The 23,209-nt window shown below is 42.7% G+C and overlaps 1 protein-coding gene across 1 annotated transcript in view; it reads left to right on the top strand.

Moving 5' to 3' along the window:
- Window positions 1-23,209, top strand: part of odad2 (outer dynein arm docking complex subunit 2) — a 95,931-nt gene that overhangs the window by 61,945 nt on the left and 10,777 nt on the right. Inside the window, 4 exon segments of the mRNA XM_052112293.1 lie at window positions 1,560-1,674; window positions 21,536-21,724; window positions 22,041-22,244; window positions 22,246-22,263. Of these exon segments, the coding sequence (XP_051968253.1) occupies window positions 1,560-1,674; window positions 21,536-21,724; window positions 22,041-22,244; window positions 22,246-22,263 (526 nt within the window).

A 23,209-nucleotide genomic window follows, 5' to 3' on the forward strand; every position in this document is an offset into this window, starting at 1 on the left:
TCCACAGTCCGCTATAAATATCCACACGGACCTCCTAAAAGCATTGTGCGGGTCAGCCTTCGGCCATACTGATGAAAACATGTTTCAATGGAGCTTTTGGAAGCTGAACAGGGGTACCCGTGTAAGGGACTAAGCAGGTGGGTTGTGATTAGAAAGCCATGCTGAGCAGCTTTCTGATCTGCTACTGGAATGTTTTCATCATCACACCAGGAGGGATGCTCTGCAGCAAGAGCCAAACAGAACCCTGGGAAAGACAGGCATATAAACATTGCTTGTAAACTTTGTTTTAAAGCTTATTTCTATGCATTGCCTATAACAACATAAAGGGCATTTAACATGGTACATGATAGGTGATAAGCCTTGATTGTAATCTTGCCAATTCTCGTTTTCCATACACATGAGAAGCGGGGTGGAATGCACCAATGCAAGCGCTACGATTCACGCTACTGCTTTAGCGCCATGTTAACGAGTGAAAATGTTGCATCTCTGAATGAGGCGATTACTGTAAAAATTGTATTCCATGTTGCATGTAAGTGATAGCTAATAAAAAATATGGCCGATGCTATTTGCAACCTGGTTCAAATAATGGTAGTTGCAATTTACACCCTGGTGCAAAAGTGGCAGATAATATTTGCACCCCAATTTAAATACTAACATACAGTATACTAGGGTCATGACTTTGTTTGTGTGTGTGTGTGTTTATTGTAATTTGGAGTCACACAGAAAACCTTCACCAACACCTATCCCTAAACCTAACCTATGAAAATTAAGCTTTTATTGCAGTAACCATAGATTAACTGTGGTATTTTGAGATTGACCATGGTTCCTACAGTCATGGTTAGTACAATATTACCATATTAAAATGATGGTTACTATATTGATATTACAGTATTACTACAGAAAAATAATTGTTTCTGCCAAAAAAAGAAAAAAACATGGTTACTACAGCCATGGTAAATTGGCTTACCAACTACTATATGGTTAATTTCTGTTAGGGCATAATGCGTCCCCTAATCAAAACAGCATTTCATTCTAGAAACGGCCAGTGCCGAGCTGCGGGATAAAGCCATCACTCCTCGCACCTTGGACCAGGAAGAGAACCCATGGAATCAATAGACCCCAGCACTTACCTGGATCAAACCCTTCTCTGAGCCCGCTGAACCTTGACACTACGAGGAAACCAACCTTTACGTTAATTTTCATTTATCATTTTTATAAGTAGTAGTAAAGGAAATATAAAATTGGAGACAGGAAACAGGAAGGGCATAAGAACTCGGGTCACTCGCACATTAAATCATTTTCATAGCATCTTTACTTTCCGTAGTACCACAGCGACACAAATCATGCTCTTTTATTTTTTTTTTTACATTTTTATAGATCCACTGGATTGTTGTGGTGCTATCTATACCTGGGTGCAAACGGTCACTCAAAATAATAATAAAAAAACTTTTTAAGTAAAGATAATCTTTAAGTAAAAATAAACTCTCTCTCTCTCTCTCTCTCTCTCTCTCTCTCTCTCTCTCTCTCTCTCTTGCTCTTGCTCCTTGTCCCACTACCAGGATCATTGATCGTCTTGATGGTGTGCGTCTTCTGTGGTCTTTGCTGAAGAACCCCAATCCAGAAGTTCAGGCCAGTGCTGCCTGGGCCATCTGCCCCTGCATCGAGAATGCAAAGGTACGCTTAAGTTTGCACAGCATCATAAAATATAAATTTTCCCTTAAAACAAGCGAAACAATACTATTCTGTGGGTTGAACTGAGCTCATACTGCTCACACATATTCTCTCACTTTCTCTCTCAATTTGCTTCCTTTGCAATGTCTGCTATGGTTCTTTTAACAAAAGAGCATTCATACAGTAGTGTGCAAAGGTTTAGGGACTTGTGAAAAATTGCATAGTGACGGAAAATAAATAGTTTTCATTTATCAATTATCGTCATACTGTAAACAAACAAAAAGCATAATCAATATTTGGTGTGATCACCTTTGCCTTCAAAACAGCAACAATTCTCCTAGATACACCCGGATACATTTGTTGTTGGTTTTTGGCAGATAGGATGTCCGTAAGATCTTGGAGAACTTGACACAGCTCTTTTATCTAATTAGGCTGTCTCAGTTGCTTCTGTCTCTTCATGTAATCCCAGACTGTCTAAATAATGTTGAGATCCGGGCTCTTTGGGGGTCCGTACCATCTGTTATAGGGCTTCTTGTTGTTCTTCTTTTAAATTCTATATGCAAAGGGAGTTATGAAATCTAAAATTGATATTTCCTGCTGATACAATTAAAAATGGGGGTTTAGTTTTCACCTAAACAAGTTGCATTCAACCTTCCCTCTGAACCACTTCAAGTACTGAAACTTCACTGCTGTCTCTTCATCACACACATAGCTCACTGGAGCAGTGTGAAGTTCCCTGCTGCTTCAAACGCTTCTCCATCATTCCGGTCCCCAAAAAACCCCAAATCACCTGTAACATGTAAACTCACATCCGGGACCCTCACTGCTTGCACTGGTGCTCCTCAGGGATGTGTTCTCTCTCAACTGCTCTTCTCCCTCTACACAAATGACTGCACTGCAAAAGACCCCACTATCAAGCTCCTGAAGTTTGCAGATGACACAGCGGTCATCTGCCTCATCCGCAACAGTGATGAGTCTGCAGACAGATGGGAGTTTAAACAGCTGGCTATCTGGTGTGGTCACAACAACCTTGAGCTGAACACACTCAATACAGTGGAGATGATAGTGGACTTCAGGAGAAATCTCAACTGTTTGTTTCAGCCACCATATCAGACAGAAGGAAACTACAACGAACAGTCAGGACTGCTGAGAGGATTATTGGTACCCTCCTGCCCACCCTCCAAGACCTGTACATCTTCAGAGTGAGGAAACGTGCAGATAGAATCATTCTGGACCCCACACACCCTGCCCTCTCCCTCTTTGAACTGTTTTCTTCTGGCCAGCGCTACAGAACAATGAGCGCTAGACTTTTGCAAAACAGTACTGTGTGTGCAATCCAAAGTCAGCCCAGAACACAGGATATACAAACACACAAAGTAGAACATTATATTCTCATACATGCGCACAACCTCAAAATCAAACTCAGTGTCATTATCACTCAACCATTCTACATGTAAACATATATCCCACATTTTCAGAGCCACAACATCAAGTGAATGGACCAAGCAGTCTCAGTAAATCAACGATATACTGTATAGATTCAATTTCATAGCAGGCTCAAAGCTTATCTGATTTCCTGAGCCTTTTGTGTAACGTATTAGCAGAAATGCATCATTTATCTGTTACATTATCAGCACAGTTATAAAAATACACTTGTTACTTGAATAATCTTTGAGTTTCCTGCATCTCAAAGAAACATTTTGCATTAGGTTATCTTTTGGTTCACTGCATTAATCGACAGGGGTCATCAACCCTTAGCTTGAGTGCTAACCAAGTTTGACAGTGTTTGCCTGACGCTCATAGGATGAATCCAAGATGGCGGCGCGGTAGCACGCAGCGGCCACTCCGGATCCACAATGGTGCTATTTTTGTTAAAAAAGCCAGACTTTTGCAACACATGGACATCGGAGCAACCAGTGTTCGTGTCTACCATCGCCAGACACTACTCAAATATAAGACTCATGCAAAAACCAAGCTGCATGATGACCTGCAGGAGGCGCTACGCGTACTCGGCTTGCTGCGGAGACCAGGCCTCCAGCCCTCGGCGTCGCCTGATGCCGGTGGCGGGGAAAGGGCGTCGTAAGCGGTGTCGCGGCGAGCGCGGAAAGAGGGCGGGGTCCATGCTAGGCTAAAACAAACCCTAGCCGGCCGGCTCTCCGTCTATCCTGCTCTCAAATGTTTGCTCCTGGACAATAAACTGGACTATATCCGACTCCAGCAGGCTACGCAGAGTGAGTTTAGAGACTGCTGCGTCTTTGTTTTCACGGAGGCGTGGCTCAGCGACAGAGTTCGGATGCCGCCATTCAGCTAGGCGGGCTCGCCTGCGTTTCGTGCCGACAGAAATACAGCTCTCTCGCGGTAAGACTCGCGGTGGTGGCTTGTGTGTTTACATCAACACGGAATGGTGCAAGAACTCTATGCTAGTCTCTAGTTACTGTTCATCGCTGTTGGAGCTTGTGACTGTTAGATGCAAACCTTTATATCTACCACGGAATTCACCACTGTTTGCATAACCGGGTTTACATTCCCCAAGCTAACGCTAAGGAAGCGCTCTGTGAACTGTATGGGGCTATGAGCGAACTGCAGAGCGCTCACCCCGACGGACTGTTTATTGTCGCCGGAGATTTCAACCATGCAAATCTCAAGACAGTGCTCCTAAATTCCATCAGTATGTGGACTTTGCAGCGAGAGGGCTGAGCAGCTTGATCTTGTTTACACAAACATCCCAGGCGCGTGCGGTGGAGCCCGCCCCCACCTCGGCTACTCAGACCACATCTCTGTTATGTTAATTCCAGCATACAGACCGCTCGTCAGGCGCACAAAACCGCTTCAGAAGCAGGTGAAAACCTGGCCAGCAGGAGCCATCTCTGCTCTTCAGGACTGTTTTGAGTGTACTGACTGGCACATGTTCAGGAGGCTGCAACATATGGCGATTCTACCAACTTGGAGGAATACACAGCATCAGTGACCAGCTACATCAGCAAGTGCATTGATGATGTCACTTTCTCAAGACCATCACCACACGCTCCAACCAGAAGCCGTGGATGACTGCGGAGGTGCGCGCGCTGCTGAGGTCCGAGACTCCGCCTTCAGAGCAGGCGATAAGGCAGCCCTAAGAACAGCTAGGGCCAAACTGTCACGGGCAATCAGAGAGGCAAAGCGCTGCGCCCAGAGAATCCACAGTCACTTCCAGGACAGCGGTGACACGCGGCGCATGTGGCAGGGCATCCAGGCCATCACCAACTACAGGACAACATCAGTTGCCTGTGACAAAGATGCCTCCCTTCCAGATGCGCTGAGCGACTTCTACGCTCGGTTTGAAGTGCAGAACGGCGTGATGGCGAGGAAGTCCACCCCTCCTCCCAATGACCAGGTGCTCTGTCTTACCACGGCAGATGTGAGGAAAACTCTACGTAGAGTCAACCCACGGAAGGCTGCTGGACCAGACAACATTCCTGGCAGAGTGCTCAGAGGATGTGCAGACCAGCTAGCAGATGTTCCTACCGACATCTTCAACATCTCTCTGAGCAGCGCCGTTGTTCCAGCGTGCTTCAAGGCCACCACCATCATCCCCATGCCAAAGAAGTCTTCAGTGTCCTGCCTCAGCGACTACCGTCCCGTCGCACTTACACCCATCATCATGAAGTGCTTGAGAGGCTCGTCATGAGGCAGATTAAGACCCAGCTGCCCCCTCACTAGACCCACTGCAGTTTGCGTGATCGTTCAAACCGTTCAGCGGACGATGCCATCACCACAACCCTCCATCTGGCCCTCACCCACCTAGACAATAAGGACTCATACGTTCGAATGCTGTTCATAGATTTCAGCTCAGCATTCAACACAATCATTCCCCAGCACCTGATTGGAAAGCTGAACCTGCTGGGCCTGGACACCTCCCTCTGCAACTGGATCCTGGACTTCCTGACTGGGAGACCTCAGTCAGTCCGGATCGGGAACAGCATCTCCACCACCACCACACTGAGCACTGGGGCCCCCAGGGCTGTGTGCTCAGTCCACTGCTGTTCACTCTGCTGACTCACGACTGTGCAGCAATGCACAGCTCGAATCACATCATCAAGTTAGCCGATGACCACGACCGTGGTGGGTCTCATCAGCAAGAACAACGAGTCAGCATACAGAGAGGAGGTGCAGCGGCTGACGAACTGGTGTAGAGCCAACAACCTGTCCCTGAATGTCGACAAAACAAAAGAGATGGTTGTTGACTTTAGGAGAGCACAAGGTGAACATACTCCGCTGAACATCGACGGCTCCTCTGTGGAGATCGTCAAGAGCACCAAATTCCTTGGTGTTCACCTGGCGGAGAACCTCACCTGGTCCCTCAACACCAGCTCTATCACCAAGAAAGCCCAGCAGCGTCTCTACTTTCTTCGAAGGCTGAGGAAAGCACATCTCCCAACCCCCATCCTCACTACATTCTATAGAGGGACTATTGAGAGCATCCTGAGTAGCTGCATCACTGCCTGGTTTGGGACTTGCACCGTTTCGGACCGCAAAGCCCTGCAGAGGATAGTGAGGACAGCTGAGAAGATCATTGGGGTCTCTCTTCCCTCCATCAAAGACATTTACAAAAAACACTGTATCCATAAAGCAACCAGCATTGTGGACGACCCCACACACCCTCACACAAACTCTTTACCCTCCTCCCGTCTGGCAAGAGGTACCGAAGCATTCGGGCCCTCACGGCCAGACTGTGTAACAGCTTCTTCCCCAAGCCATCAGACTTCTCAATACTCAGAGACTGGTTTGACACACACGTGTCCTGAGTTGCACTTTAATAACTGTCACTTTATAACTGTCTGCTACCTCAATAACTGCTATGTGCATAGAACATTATCTCATAGTATGTTATGTTTACATTTTTAGAAACTGTCATCTTTTTGCACTACTGAGTACTGGTCGGCGCTGCACTGTCTATTGTCCTGTTCATTGTCAGTAATTTGTTGTACTGTCCTGTACTTTTTGCACATGTTTGCACGTGCACTTTATATAGGTATATATAGTACTTTATATAGGTATATATAGGTAGTTTATATAGGTATTTTATTTCGTTGTGTAGTCTCATGTGGTCCTATGTTGGTCCTTTGTTGTTTTTATGTAGCACCATGGTCCTGGAGGAACGTTGTCTCGTTTTGCTGTGTACTGTACTAACTGTATATGGTTGAAACGACAATAAAAACCACTTGACTTGACTAGTGCCGATTTTTTTTTAAATGACATGTGCTCACATGGAGAGAGAAGAGTGAAACCTGGTGGCAAAAGCTATGCAAAATTATGTACCATCCAAACCAGGAACCCGATCTGCCTCGGCAGCAGTTATTTAAATAAAGGCCCATGTGGCTTGTGTTAGCCTCTCCAGGGCCAGATTTATGAGAATCATGGTTGAAGAACCACATCTGGGGGCTTCGAAATCCATACCAGTAGACAAACACGCACACATAGCTGGTACTTACTATTAATTCTTTTAGTGATTATAAGCTACTGTACGATTGTGCTTTGTGCTTTAATCATCAGAGAATGTTCTGCATATAGCAGCACTGTGTGCTTTAAAACTTAATTAAAAAAGTACATAGATAATCACAATGCACAATTTAGTGTTCTTTTTCCTTTGTCTGTGGTGCCTCTTAACATGGTGTCCAAGTTACTTGATTTCTTAAATTGTTCTGTATTAGAGGGCTTGTTAACCCCATAATTAATATTGTGCCATCATTCACTTACCCTCATGTTGTTCCAAACCTGTATGACTTTCTTTCTTTCATGTAATACAATATATATATATATATATATATATATATATATATATATATATATATATATATATATACACACACACACACACACACACACACACACACACACACACACACGTTAGGCAGAATGTTATCCTCAATCACCATACACTTTGATTGCTTTTTCTTCCATTCAACAAAAGTGAATCTATTTTTGTGTTCCATAGATTAAAGAAAGTATTACGGGTTTGGAACATGACAGAAACATCATTCCTTTTGTCTTCTTTCACACTCTCAGTCACTCCCTTAAAGGGATAGTTCACCCAAAAATTTAAATTCTCTCATCATTCACTCACCCTTATGCCATCCCAGATGTGTATGACTTTCTTTCTTCTGCTGATCGCATACTATCTAACTAAAATCTAAAGATTTTTAGAAGAATATTTCATATCTGTAAGGTCCACACAATGCAAGTGAATTTTGAAGCTCAAAAAAGTGCATAAAGGCATCATAAAAATCACCTTTGTGGTTAAATCTATATCTTCAGAAGAGATATAAGTGTGGTTAAGAAACAGATCAATATTTAAGTCCTTTTTTTACCTAAATTGTCCTCCCTGCCTAGTGGGTGTTGCCAAAAACAAAAGAAAACAAATGTGAAAGTGGAGATTGATAGTAAAAAAGGACTTGCATATTGATCTGTTTTTCACCCACACTTTCATATTGCTTGCCAAGATATGGACTTAACCACTGGAGTCTTATGCATTACTGTTTTGATGCCTTTATGTGCTTTTAGGAGCTTTAAAATTGTGGTACCCATTCACTTGCATTGTGAGGACTTACAGAGCAGAAATATTCATCTAAAAATCTTTGTTTGTGTTCTGCAGAGGAAAAAAGTCTTGAGTAATTGATGAGATTTTCATTTTTGGGTGAACTATTCCTTTAATGCTATAATCCTGGTTGACTATAGTTTTCTAATTTTCGTCTTCTCTCATATTCACACACTCAATCTTGTTCTTCCCCTTTTCTCCCTAGGGCCTTTTCCTCTCTCTCTTTTCAGCTTGGCTTACATTTTTGTATACTGTTTGTGTTTCATCCGTTCTCTCTCTTTCTTTCTCCCTCTTCCTCCCTCTCTGCACGTCTTGCTTCGTGCTGTGTTTGCTGATGTGGAACTTAGTTGGGGATGTTTTTGTGGGCCCTGGGTTGAAAGGGTTCCTCAGTGACCCTCCGCAGCTGGTGGCTCTGCCATACTTCCTCTGCTGCTCCCGCTTTTCTCTCCCTCTCTTTCCCCGCATTCATCAGTATTCCTGCCCTGCCGTTTCCTGTGTAAGACATACCGCAGGTTCCTCCTCTCTGGTTTCTGCCTCTTCTGCCCATACACACTAACACAGAGCTCACCCTTTGGCATGAATAGAGACTGCCCTCTCACCCTCACCCCCTGTACCTTTCAAAGAACTCAAGCTGCATATGTTCGCAATGGAGCACTGTCTGAGTGTCACGTGGTCTGAAGCCCTTAATACAATCACAGCAATTTATTGGCTGATGGCGCTTAAGCGACACCACTCAGAGAGCTATGTCATAGGCTTCATAAAGGTGCTCGCTTTTGCACCATCGAGTCAGAATTTCTGTTCTTCGGTGCATGAATTGTCTAAGGCCTTGTTTGTTTCTTGCGACTCACATTGAAGCTCAGATTATTTTTCTCCCTTTTGACATGGCGTGAATTTCAGAGCAATTTCAATGTGTTCTTTCCCCCCAAACTGTAACGGATGATTGCTGAGATGAGATGGGAGATTCTGGATCTAAATGCAGGCTTTTAATGAAGATGATGACAAACAAGAACTGGCAAATAAATGCAAAACACAAGGGCTAATGAGGGAATGGAAAACAGGTGAGAACAATGGGGAACAGATGGCAGTGATGAGGGCAGTGCATGATGGGAAATGTAGTCCGGCAGAACACTTATAAGAGTCCTAGGAAACATGAGGGCTACAACATTAAGGGGCGACTCCTAGTGCCCCAAAGATGGCTGAGAAGGGCAGGAAGATACTGGTGAGGAAGGTGACCTAGAAGATGACAAGATGGCCAGGGAGGAGACCTCAGGTTAAGGATTGGGTCAGGAGGTCTGGGAGGTGGCCACAGAGCAGGGACAGGGTCAGGAGGCCTGGGAGGCGCAACAGGGCCGAGACTAGCTCAGGAGGCCCTGGGGGCGGCCACAGGGCTGGGACTAGGTCAGGAGGCCTTTAAGGCGGCCACAGAGTGGGGACAGGCTCAGCGATGGCAGGCGGAGCAGGAGAGGCTCGGAGGGCAGAGCTATGGAAGGCGGAGCCATGGAAGACTGAGCTGTGGGAGGCTTGAGGGGCAAAGACATGGAAGGCGGAGCCATGGGAGGCTCAAGGGGCTGAGCTATGGAAGGCGGAGCTATGGAAGACAGATCCATGGAAGGTGGTGCCGTGGGAAACTCGAGGGGCGAGGCCATGGAAGCAGAGCCGTGGGAGGCTGGAGGTGCAAAGCCATGGAAGTCGATGCTGTGGGAGACTCAAGGGGAGAAGCCATGAAAGGCTCGACAAGAGCTGGCAGTGACCTCCATGTTCGGGAGCACTGGCAGCAACTGAGGAATGACCTCCGTGGTTGTGAGAAAAGGCAGCGACTGGGGAACGACCTCCGTGGTCGTGAGAATAGGCAGCGACTGGGGTACGACCTCCGTGGTTGTGAGAACAAGCAGCAACTGGAGAACGACCTCCTTGGTCATGAGAAGGGGCAGCGACTGGGCAACGACCTCCATGGTCGTGAGCACGGGCAGCGTCTGGGGAACGAACTCCGTGGTCATGAGCATGGGTAGAGACTGGGGAGAAAGTGTCCTTTTCCTTCTCCTTTTTTGGACAGCTGGTAGTGGAGTCACAGGAGTGGGCAAGGCCACAGGCATTGGCTCTGGGATGGTTGAGGCCACAGGCATTGGCTCTGGTACAGTTGAGGCCACAGGCATGGGCGCTGGGACAGTTGAGGCCACAGGCATGGGCACTGGGACAGTTGAGGCCACAGGTGTGGGCAATGGCTCATTGGCTGTGGCAGGCATGGGCGCTGGCTCGTTGGCCGTGCAGTGTGGGTGCTGGCTCTTTGGCCATGGAGGGCTTGGAGCAAGGAGCCGTGAAGGGCTTGGAGCAAGGAGCCGAGGAGGGCTTGGAGCAAGGAGCTGTGGAAGGCTTGGAGCAAGGAACCGTGGAAGGCTTGGAGCAAGGAGCTGTGGAAGGCTTGGAGCAAGGAGCCGTGGAAGGCTTGGTGCAAGGAGCAGAAGATGCAGGTTTTGGCCCAGGGTTCCCGCCATAATCCACTTTGTAATGGGAACCGCAACGTTCCAGAGCCTTCTTTACATATTCACAGAGTGTCCAGTGAGGATCAGCCAGAGGCATCAGTTCCTTCAGTGCACTATTCAGACCGGTCCAGAAGAAAACCACCAGAGAGATGTCTGGATAGTGCACTAAATTTGCTAGTTTATGGACATGATCCTCAATTGGACGGTCCTCTTGCTTAAGAAACAGAATTCTGACAGCCGCTAGATCCATGTGAGTCAGTTCTTCTGTAACGGATGGTTGCTGAGATGAGACGAGAGATGTTGGATCTAAATGCAGGCTTTTAATGAAGATGATAAGTGAAACAAACAGACATGAACTCATAAAGTAACAAACAAGAACTGACAATGAAATGCAAAACTAGAGTGTATATATATACACACACACACACAAGGGCTAATTAGGGAATGGAAAACAGGTGAGAACAATGGGGAACAGATGGCAGTGATGAGTGCAGTGCATGATGGGAAATGTAGTCAGGGATAACACTTCAATATAAGAGTTCTAGGAAACAAGGGATGATGAGGACAACACCGCTTTATCAAGGCTCGCAACCACAAGTTGTTATCCCCACTTGTTCCAGTTCTACGGCCTCCAGATTTGGAGCTCCTTGTGCTGGAGCTATTTGGAATTTCAGCTTTGTGTCTAAGAAAATAGGAGTGCGAACAGAATCCTCCTCATGTTTGTCGCCCTCCCTCTGAGCAAAAGGGTGAGTCTTGTCGGATATACTCTGAGGCCTAGCTCATGACCATTTTCTGACCAACAATGCGTGCGAGAGACCATGCATGTCGTGAGCATCACCATTAAAAAACACTGCATGAGAAAATTTGACATTGAAAGGTAAGGAAACAAAATGGTCCCTATTGTCTTCTTTTGTGTCGTTCTGGGAGAATGCACATAAATAACTCAACTCAATTTCTCAACTCAATTTTATTTATAAAGCACTTTCAAAAACCACACTGGGTACCAAAGTGCTGTACATGGAGTAATAAAAAATAAATAAAATCACATTAATACAGCTTAAGAATGCAAAAAAACATTTAAAACCTATAAAACAAGAATAAGATAAAATCTACCTAGTACAATTAATTAAAAGCTAGGGAAAATAAATAAGTTTTTAAGGCACCCTGGAAAGAGAATAGAGACGGAGATGATTTTATGACCAATGGAAGCTCATTCCAAAGTCTAGGGGCTGCCACCGCAAAAGCTCTATCACCTTTAGTTTTTAGGCGAGATCGAGGAACTGACAGACACAGCTGTTCACTAGAGCGGAGAGACCTTGAAGGTTGATTCAAACTTATTAAGGCAGAGATGTACTCAGGTGCAAGACCATGAAGAACCTTAAACACATACATCAACACTTTGTACTTGATTCTGTATTGGATCGGTAACCAATGTAGTGAAATCAAAACTGGGGTGATATGGTCTCTTTTCCTGGTTCCAGTTAAAAGCCTAGCAGCTGAATTTTGGACCAGCTGCAGGCAGAGAGAGAGGCCTGACTCACACCCAGATACAAAGCATTACAATAGTCCAATCGAGAGGACACAAAGGCATGCACAACCTTCTCCAAATCATCAAAAGAAAGGATGGGCTTCAACCTTGCCATAGTTCTAAGATGGAAAAAACTATTTTTAACAACAGCATTTATTTGTCGATCAAACTTGAGCTCAGAGTCGAATATAACACCCAGGTTTTTTACATAGGGAAGTTTTTTCCCTGGAAGCAGTGACAAATTTCTTTCTAAATTTAAGTCACATCCCCTTTGACCAAAAACAATAAACTCTGATTATCCTCATTTAATTGAAGAAAGTTGTTTGCCAGCCAACACTTCACATCGGCCATGCATTTATGCAGAGACTCAAAAGAGTGGTGATTCCCATGTTTAATAGGAAAGTAAATTTGAGAGTCATCAGCATACAGATGATAGTGTATGCCATGCCTTTCAAAGATCTTTCCTAACGGAAGCATGTAGAGGGAGAATAAAACGGGTCCCAAAATGGAGCCCTGAGGAACCCCACATGCTAAAGGAACAACTGATGAATAACAGTTCTCTAAACAGACTGAAATCGTTCTGCCCTTGAGATATGAGGAGACCCAATCCAAGGCTAACCCCTGAATACCAACCTGGTCTCTTAGGCGATTGATAAGTATGTCATGATCAACCGTATCGAAAGCGGCACTAAGATCCAGCAGCAGAAGACCAACAGGACTACCAGAATCCACACCTAATAAAATATCATTTAAAACTCTCAACAGAGCTGACTCTGTGCTATGACCAGCTCTGAAGCCTGACTGAAATTGATCGAGCAAATTATTGATGGCTAAAAAATCATTTAATTCTGCAAGCACCGTCTTCTCTAATATTTTTGACATAAAGGATAATTTTGATATAGGTCTAAAGCTGTTCATATCAGATGAATCAAGGTTTGCTTTCTTAAGAAGAGGCTGAATAACAGCATGCTTAAAGCAGTTGGGAACAATACCAGTGGTCAGGCTACTGTTAATAATCGATAACACACTTGGACCAATTGATTCCACCACCTCTTTAAACAAAGTGGATGGAATAACATCACACATAGAACCAGTAGGCTTCATATGTGCAATTATATGTTTGAGTTGAGACAGGGACACAGGTACAAAACAGGTCAATAGATTTTGCGGAACAGGATAGGTAACAGGATCATTACTAGCAGGTAAGATCTGTGAGTGTATACCAGAAATTTTAACAGTAAAAAATGTTAAAAACTGCTCACATGTGTCCACCGAAGGGGAGATGGGAGTAAGGGCAACTGGATGAAGAAATGATGTAATAGTAGAAAAAAGAACTTTAGCATTATGACAGTTCTTTGAAATGATATTAGAAAAATAGCTTGATCTGGCTAATTTAACTGCTCTTTGAAATTTAGTCAAACAGTCTCTCAAAATTTCATAGGACACTTGTAGTTTATCTTTAAGCCACTTTCGCTCAGCCTTCCTGCACTCCTGCCTAAGAGCACGGGTATTACTATTCAGCCAGGGCTGAGCCTTGACTTTTTCTTCCTAATTTTTAATGGAGCCACAGTGTTTAAGATGCCAGAACATGACAAGTTGAACTGGGAGACCAAATCCTCAGGCCCCATATCAGAAAAAGGAGACTCCAGCAGTGATTTCAGTGGAGAAACATTAAAAGCAGCTGAAAAACTACTAGCAGTAGAGGGAGTGATAAAACGAGATGTGACAGCAACAGGGCCATCATTAACTTGATCACTGCATGAAAAATGTGGGTTAAAAATAACAGTCTTGTGGTCTGAGAACACAGTGTCAGCAATTTGCACATTGCTGATAGAAAAACCCAGAGATAAATCCAGATCAAGGGTATGACCGCATATATGTGTAGGGCCAGCAACACTCTGAAATAAACCAAAAGAATCTAATAAATTAACAAACTCTTTGACCAGTGGTCTCGAAGGACATCACACGTGAATATTAAAATCCCCCAAAATTAAAATGTTATCTGAGCAAGGAATAATAGCAGATAAAAAATCTGAGAACTCATTTATAAAATCTTTGTTATATGACGGTGGTCTGTGGATGAGGGCACATAACACAGATTTAAATGAGTTCAGCATAATAAGCTGAGCTTCAAATGTAAAAAAACGCCTCGGTGGACAGAAGCCTGCATTTGAACTTGTTTTTAAAAATAACTGCAAGGCCCCCACCCCTACCGACTGCCCTAGGTGAGCTAAAATAACTACAGTCGGGAGGTAAAAGTTCTGAAATAGGAGCCATGTCGCCGTTGCTGAGCCAAGTCTCCGTAACAAATAAAAAAATCCAATTTCTGAGAGAGAAAAAGATCGTTCAGTATAAAAGACTTTTATATAAATAAAGCCATGGAGGAGCTTCCTCTGCCTCTCTCTCGCTTTCTGCCCTGTTCAAAGCACTGCTCGCAGTGGTGGGGATCATGCATGGACCACCCGAAAGGACCGGGGAAGCCTGGTTGAAGAACGAGGGGGCTGGAATAAGAAAATATTTCCCAACTGATTGATGGCGAACAACCGACGGCTTGTAATTTGAGATGTTTATATTTCACCCAAATTAAATGTCAATTCAGAATGCTGATGCAGAAACAAATAATGTCATAAGTACAGCTGGGGACTGGTTTGTGACTATAGATTTGAAGGACGCTTATTTCCATATTCAGATTGCTTTTTTCGGAATTTTGCATCCTTCCGTTCAGACTTGCACTGGCACCACACAATTTCACAAAATGCATGGATCACTCTGATGCCCTTGAGGCTTCAAGGCATCCACATTTTGAATAATCTCGCCGATTGGTTGGTGTTAGCTCACTAAGAGACTTACATTGAGATGTCATTCTCAGACATTTGAGCAATCTAGTGCTGCGTGTAAACCTAGACACAAGTGTCAAGTTGCCAAGTCAACAGACTTCGTTACTAGGAGTGGAGCTGGATTCACAGGCGATGCAGGTGCACGTGTCTCCATCTTGCATTCTACCAGTGGATTACACCAGCATCTAGCGATGTTCAGAGTGAGACGTGTTCTCCCTGCGAGAACATTTCATAGGCTATTGGGGGTCAAAATCGCTGCATCCGCTGTCATTCCCCCTGAGCATGCTGCATGCAAGACCTGTAGTCAAGGTGGTCCTCTCCATACACATTTGTTAGATATTATAGACTGGATGAGGGACCTGGACTTATTGACTCTGGCTTCCCATGTTCTCTCTGTTGGAACAGGATTAAATTCATAATTCTTTTTTATTCAGATGCTTATTGTGTGCCGCTATATGCTTGCCAAACGAGCTTAGACAGTTGGCTGTTCGCATGGCGTGAATTTATTAGTTCCCATAGTGATCATATGCATCAAGTTCTCCAAAAGGGAATGTCTAGGTTACGTACATAACCTTGGTTTCCTGAGGGGAAAGAGATGCTGCGGAGCTGGCCATACTCTAGCAGCTGCACAGGTTTGTGCCTTTTGCAGAAAATATGACTCAATGGCACAAAAGCTAGCACCTTTATGGAGCCCGTGACGTAGCTCCCTGGGGGGCGTCGCTTAATTGCTATCAGCCAATAAATTGGTGTGATTGTATAAGGGCTTCAGACCACGTGACACTCGGATGGTGTCCCATAGCGATCATGCACAGCGTCTTGTTCCCCTCAGTGAACCAAGCTGTACGTAACCGAGATGTTCTCTCTGATTCTGCCGTCCTCACCCCGCTCCACACACTTGACTTGCTTTGGGTCTTCTCTTTCTGAGTTTACATGGAGGAAGAAGGCTGCCTTTCACTCTGCTGTGTATACACAAGGGGTTATTAAGGTTAGGCTGTGTTATGTAACACAGGGTTATAGAAGGCTACATTTTATTGTCTTCAATTAAACCCCAGAGAAGCGGTGGTGTTTTAATATGTGTGCTGACAGTGTGCTTGTGCTTTAACTGGTACGTATATTATAGCTACAGTCATACATACTTAGACAATCTTTTGCATTGTGTGTCGTGCTATTTTGAATAATGTTGCATTTTAAAGACGCAACATTAATTATATTTTACATTTAAAATATCCATCTTTTAATTTTTTTTACTTGAGACCCCTGCATTCTGTTCCATTTAAGAACACGTCTTATGTAAATGGCCTACAAGAAACTTGTCTGATAGGGGTGATGTGAATTTGAAACCAGGCAAATTATACAGAGCTTCCTTAAGACAATTAATAGAGTAACCCATGACTATTTGATTTTGAAAATATGTAGTTTTGCTCATCCTTAATTCAAAATAAGTAGAAATTAGCTTAAAACATGGTGGGATTGTGTTATACATGATCAGAGCATAAGAGGCAGCCTATGCTTCTGTATGATGCATCAAATTAAATTTACAGCATAATTATCCCTTGTCATCTGCATAAAAGTGTTTATCCAGTAGAAATAGCAAGTGGAAATGTGGCATATTCACTGAATTTCCTCTTTATCCAATTCCAAGACCTTATCCAGTTCCAAAACCATAATAATATGGCTCTGTACTGTCAATGAAGATATCACTATACTATTTTCTAATCAGTGTCAACAGCTTTATGCCATGCTGGCATGCAGCTTACCCTCTGGCACCACCAAAATGACTGGACTTTCAATTAAAAGAGTGTCTAAAGCTAACATTTTTGTGCACGTAGTCAGTGGCGGCGTTTCACAAAAACCTAGAGTATGGCATTCCCTCTGGCATACATAGAACAACGACATTACCGAACGATATACCTCACATTATACCAAACCAAATGCACTATTAACTTGTAACACGTTGTGTCAGGACTCAGGAGGGAAAGAAAATAGGGATAGCTCACAGCTGAAGTTATTAGGCCAGACAGAATCACGGAGGCGATTGGCATCACAACAACTCGCGTTTTATTCCGCAGTCGAATTTGGGGCAACTGTCTTTCCACAGCATTATCAAACAAACAAAACCAGATAAAATAAAATGAGCACCAAACAGAGATTACCCGCATATATGGGGGATTTGAAGCGCACGGTACATACAATACCATACAGAGTGCAGAAAGTTCAACAGGGTGCGCGCAGCTCTTAATGGGGCCACACCTTATTTCCACTCGTTACAAACTCTAATACACTATTAATTAAAACTCACAGTGAACAGCATTAAATATAAAAACACATGTCTTACCTTTTTGTTGCAGTGCAGTTTTTATTGCATAAGTGGGTAGCGGCGAGGTCGGAGCAGTGCGAAGTCGGTGACAAGCTCATCCAAATCAAAACATTTCACCAACTCTTTCTCCACAGAGATGAGCATTAAGTGGCTTAGTCTCTCATCACCCATTGTTGTCCTCAGATAAGTTTTTACTTGTTTAAGGACAGAAAAAAAACGTTAGGTTTGTGCTGTTGTGATCGGTAGGGTCAGCACGATTTGAAATAGTTTTATTAACTCACTGTAGGCCACAGGTAGAGACTGCAACTGAATTAAATCTGACAAGATAGTGTTGTCATTGGTTGGTTTCTCATCACATTTTAAAAAAATCCTCGCAGAGCTGACCTGGGACTCAAGGATGACTTCATCAACATGTGCAGCGTAGCAATCAGCAAATGCAGCAATTTTCACCGAATTCATATACTGACAGCACTACAGTCCTCGTTTTTTTTATTTAATTTCTTCAATAAAAAAACATCCAAGGAGGATTGAATCGGCCTGTTTCTTTTCATGTTTACTCCGTATGACTGGCAGGCTAATCAAAAAGACGCGCGATTAAGTGATGCAATAGCTGAGGCTGCGCACACTCACTCCACAATTTAAAAAAATAATAATAATATAATATAATAATAATAATACTTTTGCAATAATCTAAACATATATCATACATGTATGTGTTCATTTAAAATATGCTATTGTGTTTTAGACGTTGTTAAAATAATAATAAAAATACGTTGTTTTTTTTCTGATCCAATCAGAGAAGTCGGCGTTAAGATCATAAGAGCAGCGCTCATCGTGAGTGGTCACTTATCACGTGTTTTGCCTTCAGATTTATTATCAAATGAATAAATGAATCCATTTTTTTAAGCAACTTTATTGCACTGAAGTAGGAATAAGGTATGAAGTATAGCAATAGTAGGAAAAGTCACAAAGTCTCATGTCGTTTGGATGAAAGGAATTTATTTATCATAAATAAGCCCAGATTTTACAGTGGGAAACCGTGTTGAATTGCTCCAGCATCATATAATGTAAACTGCATTTATGACAAACAAAGAACTACACAGATATATAATATCAACGATTTATCAATAAATGCACGCACGTTGGTTGTCATCTGCTTTTGTTCTGACGCTGACGCTGCGGAGATAATACTGGGAGGAGCCGGTTTCATATGACTTTTAAAAGTGACCGACTGAGCGATCACGAAACGCGGGGGGGGTGGAAGGGTGGAAATTTAGGGGGTTAAAAAGCCCTCCTAAAATCTTTAACGAGCATCATCATCAGCTGATGTTTTATCTAAACTCTGACTGCTAGGGTATGGCAATGGCCATACTCTGCCATACGCAAACGCCGCCCCTGCACGTAGTGTGGTTGATCCTCTGGTCAGGACAAAACTCAGCTCTCAGATTGACATAAAGAGCTTTCCTTTGTGACAATGTGTACAATGACTTTGTGTTTTAGAATCTGTTGAATGTCACAATCTGCGTCCCACCCCAAAACATGGTAGATGTGTCTGAGTGTTAGATCTTTTTAAGACATGCAGTAAAAATAAATATATTTCTTTGTCTATCTGACTCAAATCTGTTTAATGTTTTGTAGATTAAATGGAAAAAAACACATTAAATCCTTTGTAGGTGGTTTAAAATATGATTACAATCAGATATATTTTTTTGCGTTCTCAGTCTGAACAGTCAGATTAGATTTGATGTGTTTTTTCCTCATTCATTGTGCAAAAGATTGTTACATCAGGTGTTGTGACAAGAAGACTTCATTAAAACATGCATGACAAGGACAAGGAATGCAGGTCAACAGAGGACAACACTTGTTCAGAATTGGATACAGCCCTTATGAAAACAAAATCAATGGCAAAACATAAATTGCAAAGTCTTACACATGGTATACCTATACAACTTTGCGTCTTTACAATGACAACCAATGTGGAAATGCTACTGCAGGATGAGCAACTGCAGTCTTTTTTCCCTCCCCTTTTCTCCCCAATTTGGAATCCCCAATTCCCAATGCACGCTTAAGTCCTCGTGGTGGCATAGTGACTCGCCTCAATCCAATTGGCAGAGGACGAATCTGAGTTGCCTCCACGTCTGAGATCATCAATCCACACATCTTATCACATAGCTTGTTTAGCACGTTACTGCGGAGACATAGCACGTGTTGTGGCTTCATGCTATTCTCTGTGGCATCCATGCACAGCTCACCATGTGCCCCACCGTGAGCGAGAACCACATTATAGGGAGGAGGTTACCCCATGTGACTCTACCCAACCTAGCAACCGGGCCAATTTGGTTGTTTAGGACGGTGTTTCCCAACCACTGTGCTACAGCACACTGGTATGCCGTGAAAGATTGTCAGGTGTGCCGTAGAAAATTATCAAATTCCACAAAATAAATAAATGCATGAAAAAAAATTATAATAATTTCAGGGATCCAAACTCCTCACCTTTCGGAGAAATTCGCCATTTTGAAACCATAATCGGTCACTTTTGTGACTGTGAAGAACAATGATTAATGTGCAAATGTGACAATGCGGCACTTGACGCTGGGTTCAGCCTCCAGAACCAAATTAAAACTGCCACGAGACGTCGTCTATCTGAGGCAAAGACGCAAAATCTATTGTAATTGCCTCGGCATCAGTCTCTCTTGATTATGCACAGGCAAGCACCCAGTGTAAGTCGAAGCAGATGAGTTTTGTTCATATTTTAATCATATTGTTTTTTGTAATATTGTATTGTTCATATTTTAGTGGCCTCCGCTGTCACTGCGGGGGGAAATAACATTTATCTGCTTCATGTGGTGTATCTGTTGTTCATCTGTTTTCTTCATAAATAAATAAATGCATAATGCATTTCTGTAAGTTCATAATTAAAAATGAAAATGTGAACGAAAATAAAATCTATTAAATGTCTTATCATTGTGTAACGCAGTCAATGGAAAGGAGGAGGCGAGAACCGGCTTGACAATATAAATAATAGTTTTAATGATAAACTTAAAAGACAAACACACACACACATGACGGACATGTCCGTAAACTATCTCTCTCTCCCACACAAATCTCTCTCTCCCACACATGTTTGCACGTGCACTTTATATAGGTATATATAGGTAGTTTATATAGGTATTTTATTTCGTTGTGTAGTCTCATGTGGTCCTATGTTGGTCCTTTGTTGTTTTTATGTAGCACCATGGTCCTGGAGGAACGTTGTCTTGTTTTGCTGTGTACCGTACTAACTGTATATGGTTGAAACGACAATAAAAACTTGACAATTCTCCACAGTCGGCCTTTATTCCTCTCGGAGGCTTGGTTAGCCTGATAAGGGACCGGGTGTGTATGATTACGACCCGGCCCCACCCTCCGCCCTGCCACACATTGAAATATGACAAATAAAATGACAGGTAATAATAGATTGTGATGGAATATTTACGACCCTGTCCGTCTAAATGACGGATGATGAGAAAGTCTAACACAATCTGATTTTTTTGCATAGCCAAATTTCAAACATTACAAGTAAACACGCTACTAAGACAGACAGAAAACATGGACAAGTTGTTGAAAAGGAAAATTATTGATTATGGTTAGCCTATGTGGGATAGTGGTGTGCCTTATAATTTTTTATTTGTTAAAAGTGTGCTGTGGCAGAAAAAATGTTGGGAAACACTGGAGACCTGGCTAGAGTCACTCAGCACATCCTGAATTCAAACTCACAACTCCAGGTGTGGTAGTAAGCATGTTAGCTACCCAGGACCCAAGCAACTGCAGTCTTAAAAGAAAAGGTCAGCTCTGGCCACATACAGATAACTAAAAAAGTCTGATTTAAGAGAAAGTCAGATTTCCCCTGTAGTGTAAACAAAGTCTCAACAAAATATAGAGAAATTTGACTACTGAATATTTCAGCCAAAATTTTCAAACTCTGATTGTAGTCTGGAAACTACTTTTTGTACGCACAGACATAATCATGTACAAACACAATAATAGCCTCCTCGGTTATCCTATTATTGAATCACTCATACATTTACTTAACACATTCACACATTCACACACTCATCCCGATTACTTTTTTCTCTGAATGTGTTTCAGGATGCTGGGGAAATGGTGCGTTCTTTTGTGGGTGGTTTGGAGCTCATTGTTAATTTGCTGAAATCGCCCAATATAAACGTGCTGGCCAGCGTGTGCGCAGCCATTGCCAAAATCGCCAAAGATGTGGAGAACTTGGCAGTTATTACAGACCATGGAGTGGTTCCCATGCTGGCCAATCTCACCAACACTGTGAGTGTTGCTCCAATCATGTTTCACAAATACAATATCATTCATACTGTTCTCCTTTGATAATATTTTTTAAATTTTCTAACCCCATCACATCTCTTCTGGAACTTTTAAGTCCACATTTCACAGAGCCAACTATTAGATGTTTTTCTAACACAAGCTATGCAACTGATTGACTGCAGAAATAATAAAAATGCACAATACTATTGTACTATTTCCTTTATTGAAGTGTTCCTAATGTAATATTTGTATTATTCAGTGTGTAATCAGCACTCTATTAAATAAGATTTTTTTCTCCCTATGTTTTGCGGCTGTGTAGGTGGACGATAAGTTACGGCGGTACCTAGCAGAAGCCATCACCTGCTGCTGTACTTGGGGGAGGAATTGTGTCTCGTTTGGCGAGGCTGGTGCTGTAGCCCCTCTGGTGCGCTACCTTTGCTCAAAAGACCCTGCAGTGCACCAGGCCACAGCCCGGGCTTTGTTTGAGCTCTCTAAAGATCCTAAAAACTGCATTACCATGCAGCGAAAATGGGGTTGTCAAGGTACAGTGTATTAGTTTTATTTGTTTGACTTTATAACAACTGCCTTCTAATCCATCACACAGTTGATTCTTCCAACTAATTATTGCCCAGAGTATGTCCATTAAAGAAAGGTGTATGAAAGTATGTGTTGAAGTCATCAGAAATTAAAAGATTAAAAAACATTTTCAATACACTGATCACCATTTTAAATCGTAATATATGAAACAATTACATTAAAATCAGTTTATATGTAGGGTCTAAATGTCCCTTAATGCAGACAGAGTGATATTGTTGTGCATAAACATGTTCAAAACAATGCAAGGAATGCAAAAAATTTGTTTCTAAATAAGCAGGATCAATTGGCATGCCATGTCATGCACAATAGAGGAGGTAGAGCAGGCATGGGAAAAGTAGAGATGAATATTTCAGCTCTTTTGGTCCATACAATTAAAGTGAATTGATGCTAAAATATTGAAGCTCCACAAATCACATAAATCAACATAAAAGTAGTTTAATCCATGTGTCTCCAGTGATTTAATCCATGTCTTCTGAAGCAATATGATAGATGTGGTGAGAAACAGATCAATATTGAATTCCTTTTTTACTATTAATTCTCCTCCTTTCTCAGTCAATCTCCACTTACAATTTAATATTGTTCTTCTTGTGTTTTTTTTATTCACATTCTCCAAGCATATCGCCACCTACTGGGCAGAGAGAATAATTTCTAGCAAAAAAGGATATAAATATTGATCTGTTTCTCACTCATACCTGTCATATTAATCCTGAAGTCATGGATTAAACCACTGGAGATGTATGTATTACTTTTATGATGCTTTTATGTGCTTTTTGGAGCATAAACATTTTGGCATCCCTTCACTTACACTGAATGGACCTACAGAGCTGAAATAATCATCTAAAATTCTTAATTAGAAAGAAAGAAAGTCATAAACATCTGAGATGGCATGAG

This window comes from Xyrauchen texanus, chromosome 40, assembly GCF_025860055.1.
Source record: "Xyrauchen texanus isolate HMW12.3.18 chromosome 40, RBS_HiC_50CHRs, whole genome shotgun sequence".
Taxonomy (NCBI): Eukaryota; Metazoa; Chordata; class Actinopteri; order Cypriniformes; family Catostomidae; genus Xyrauchen; species Xyrauchen texanus.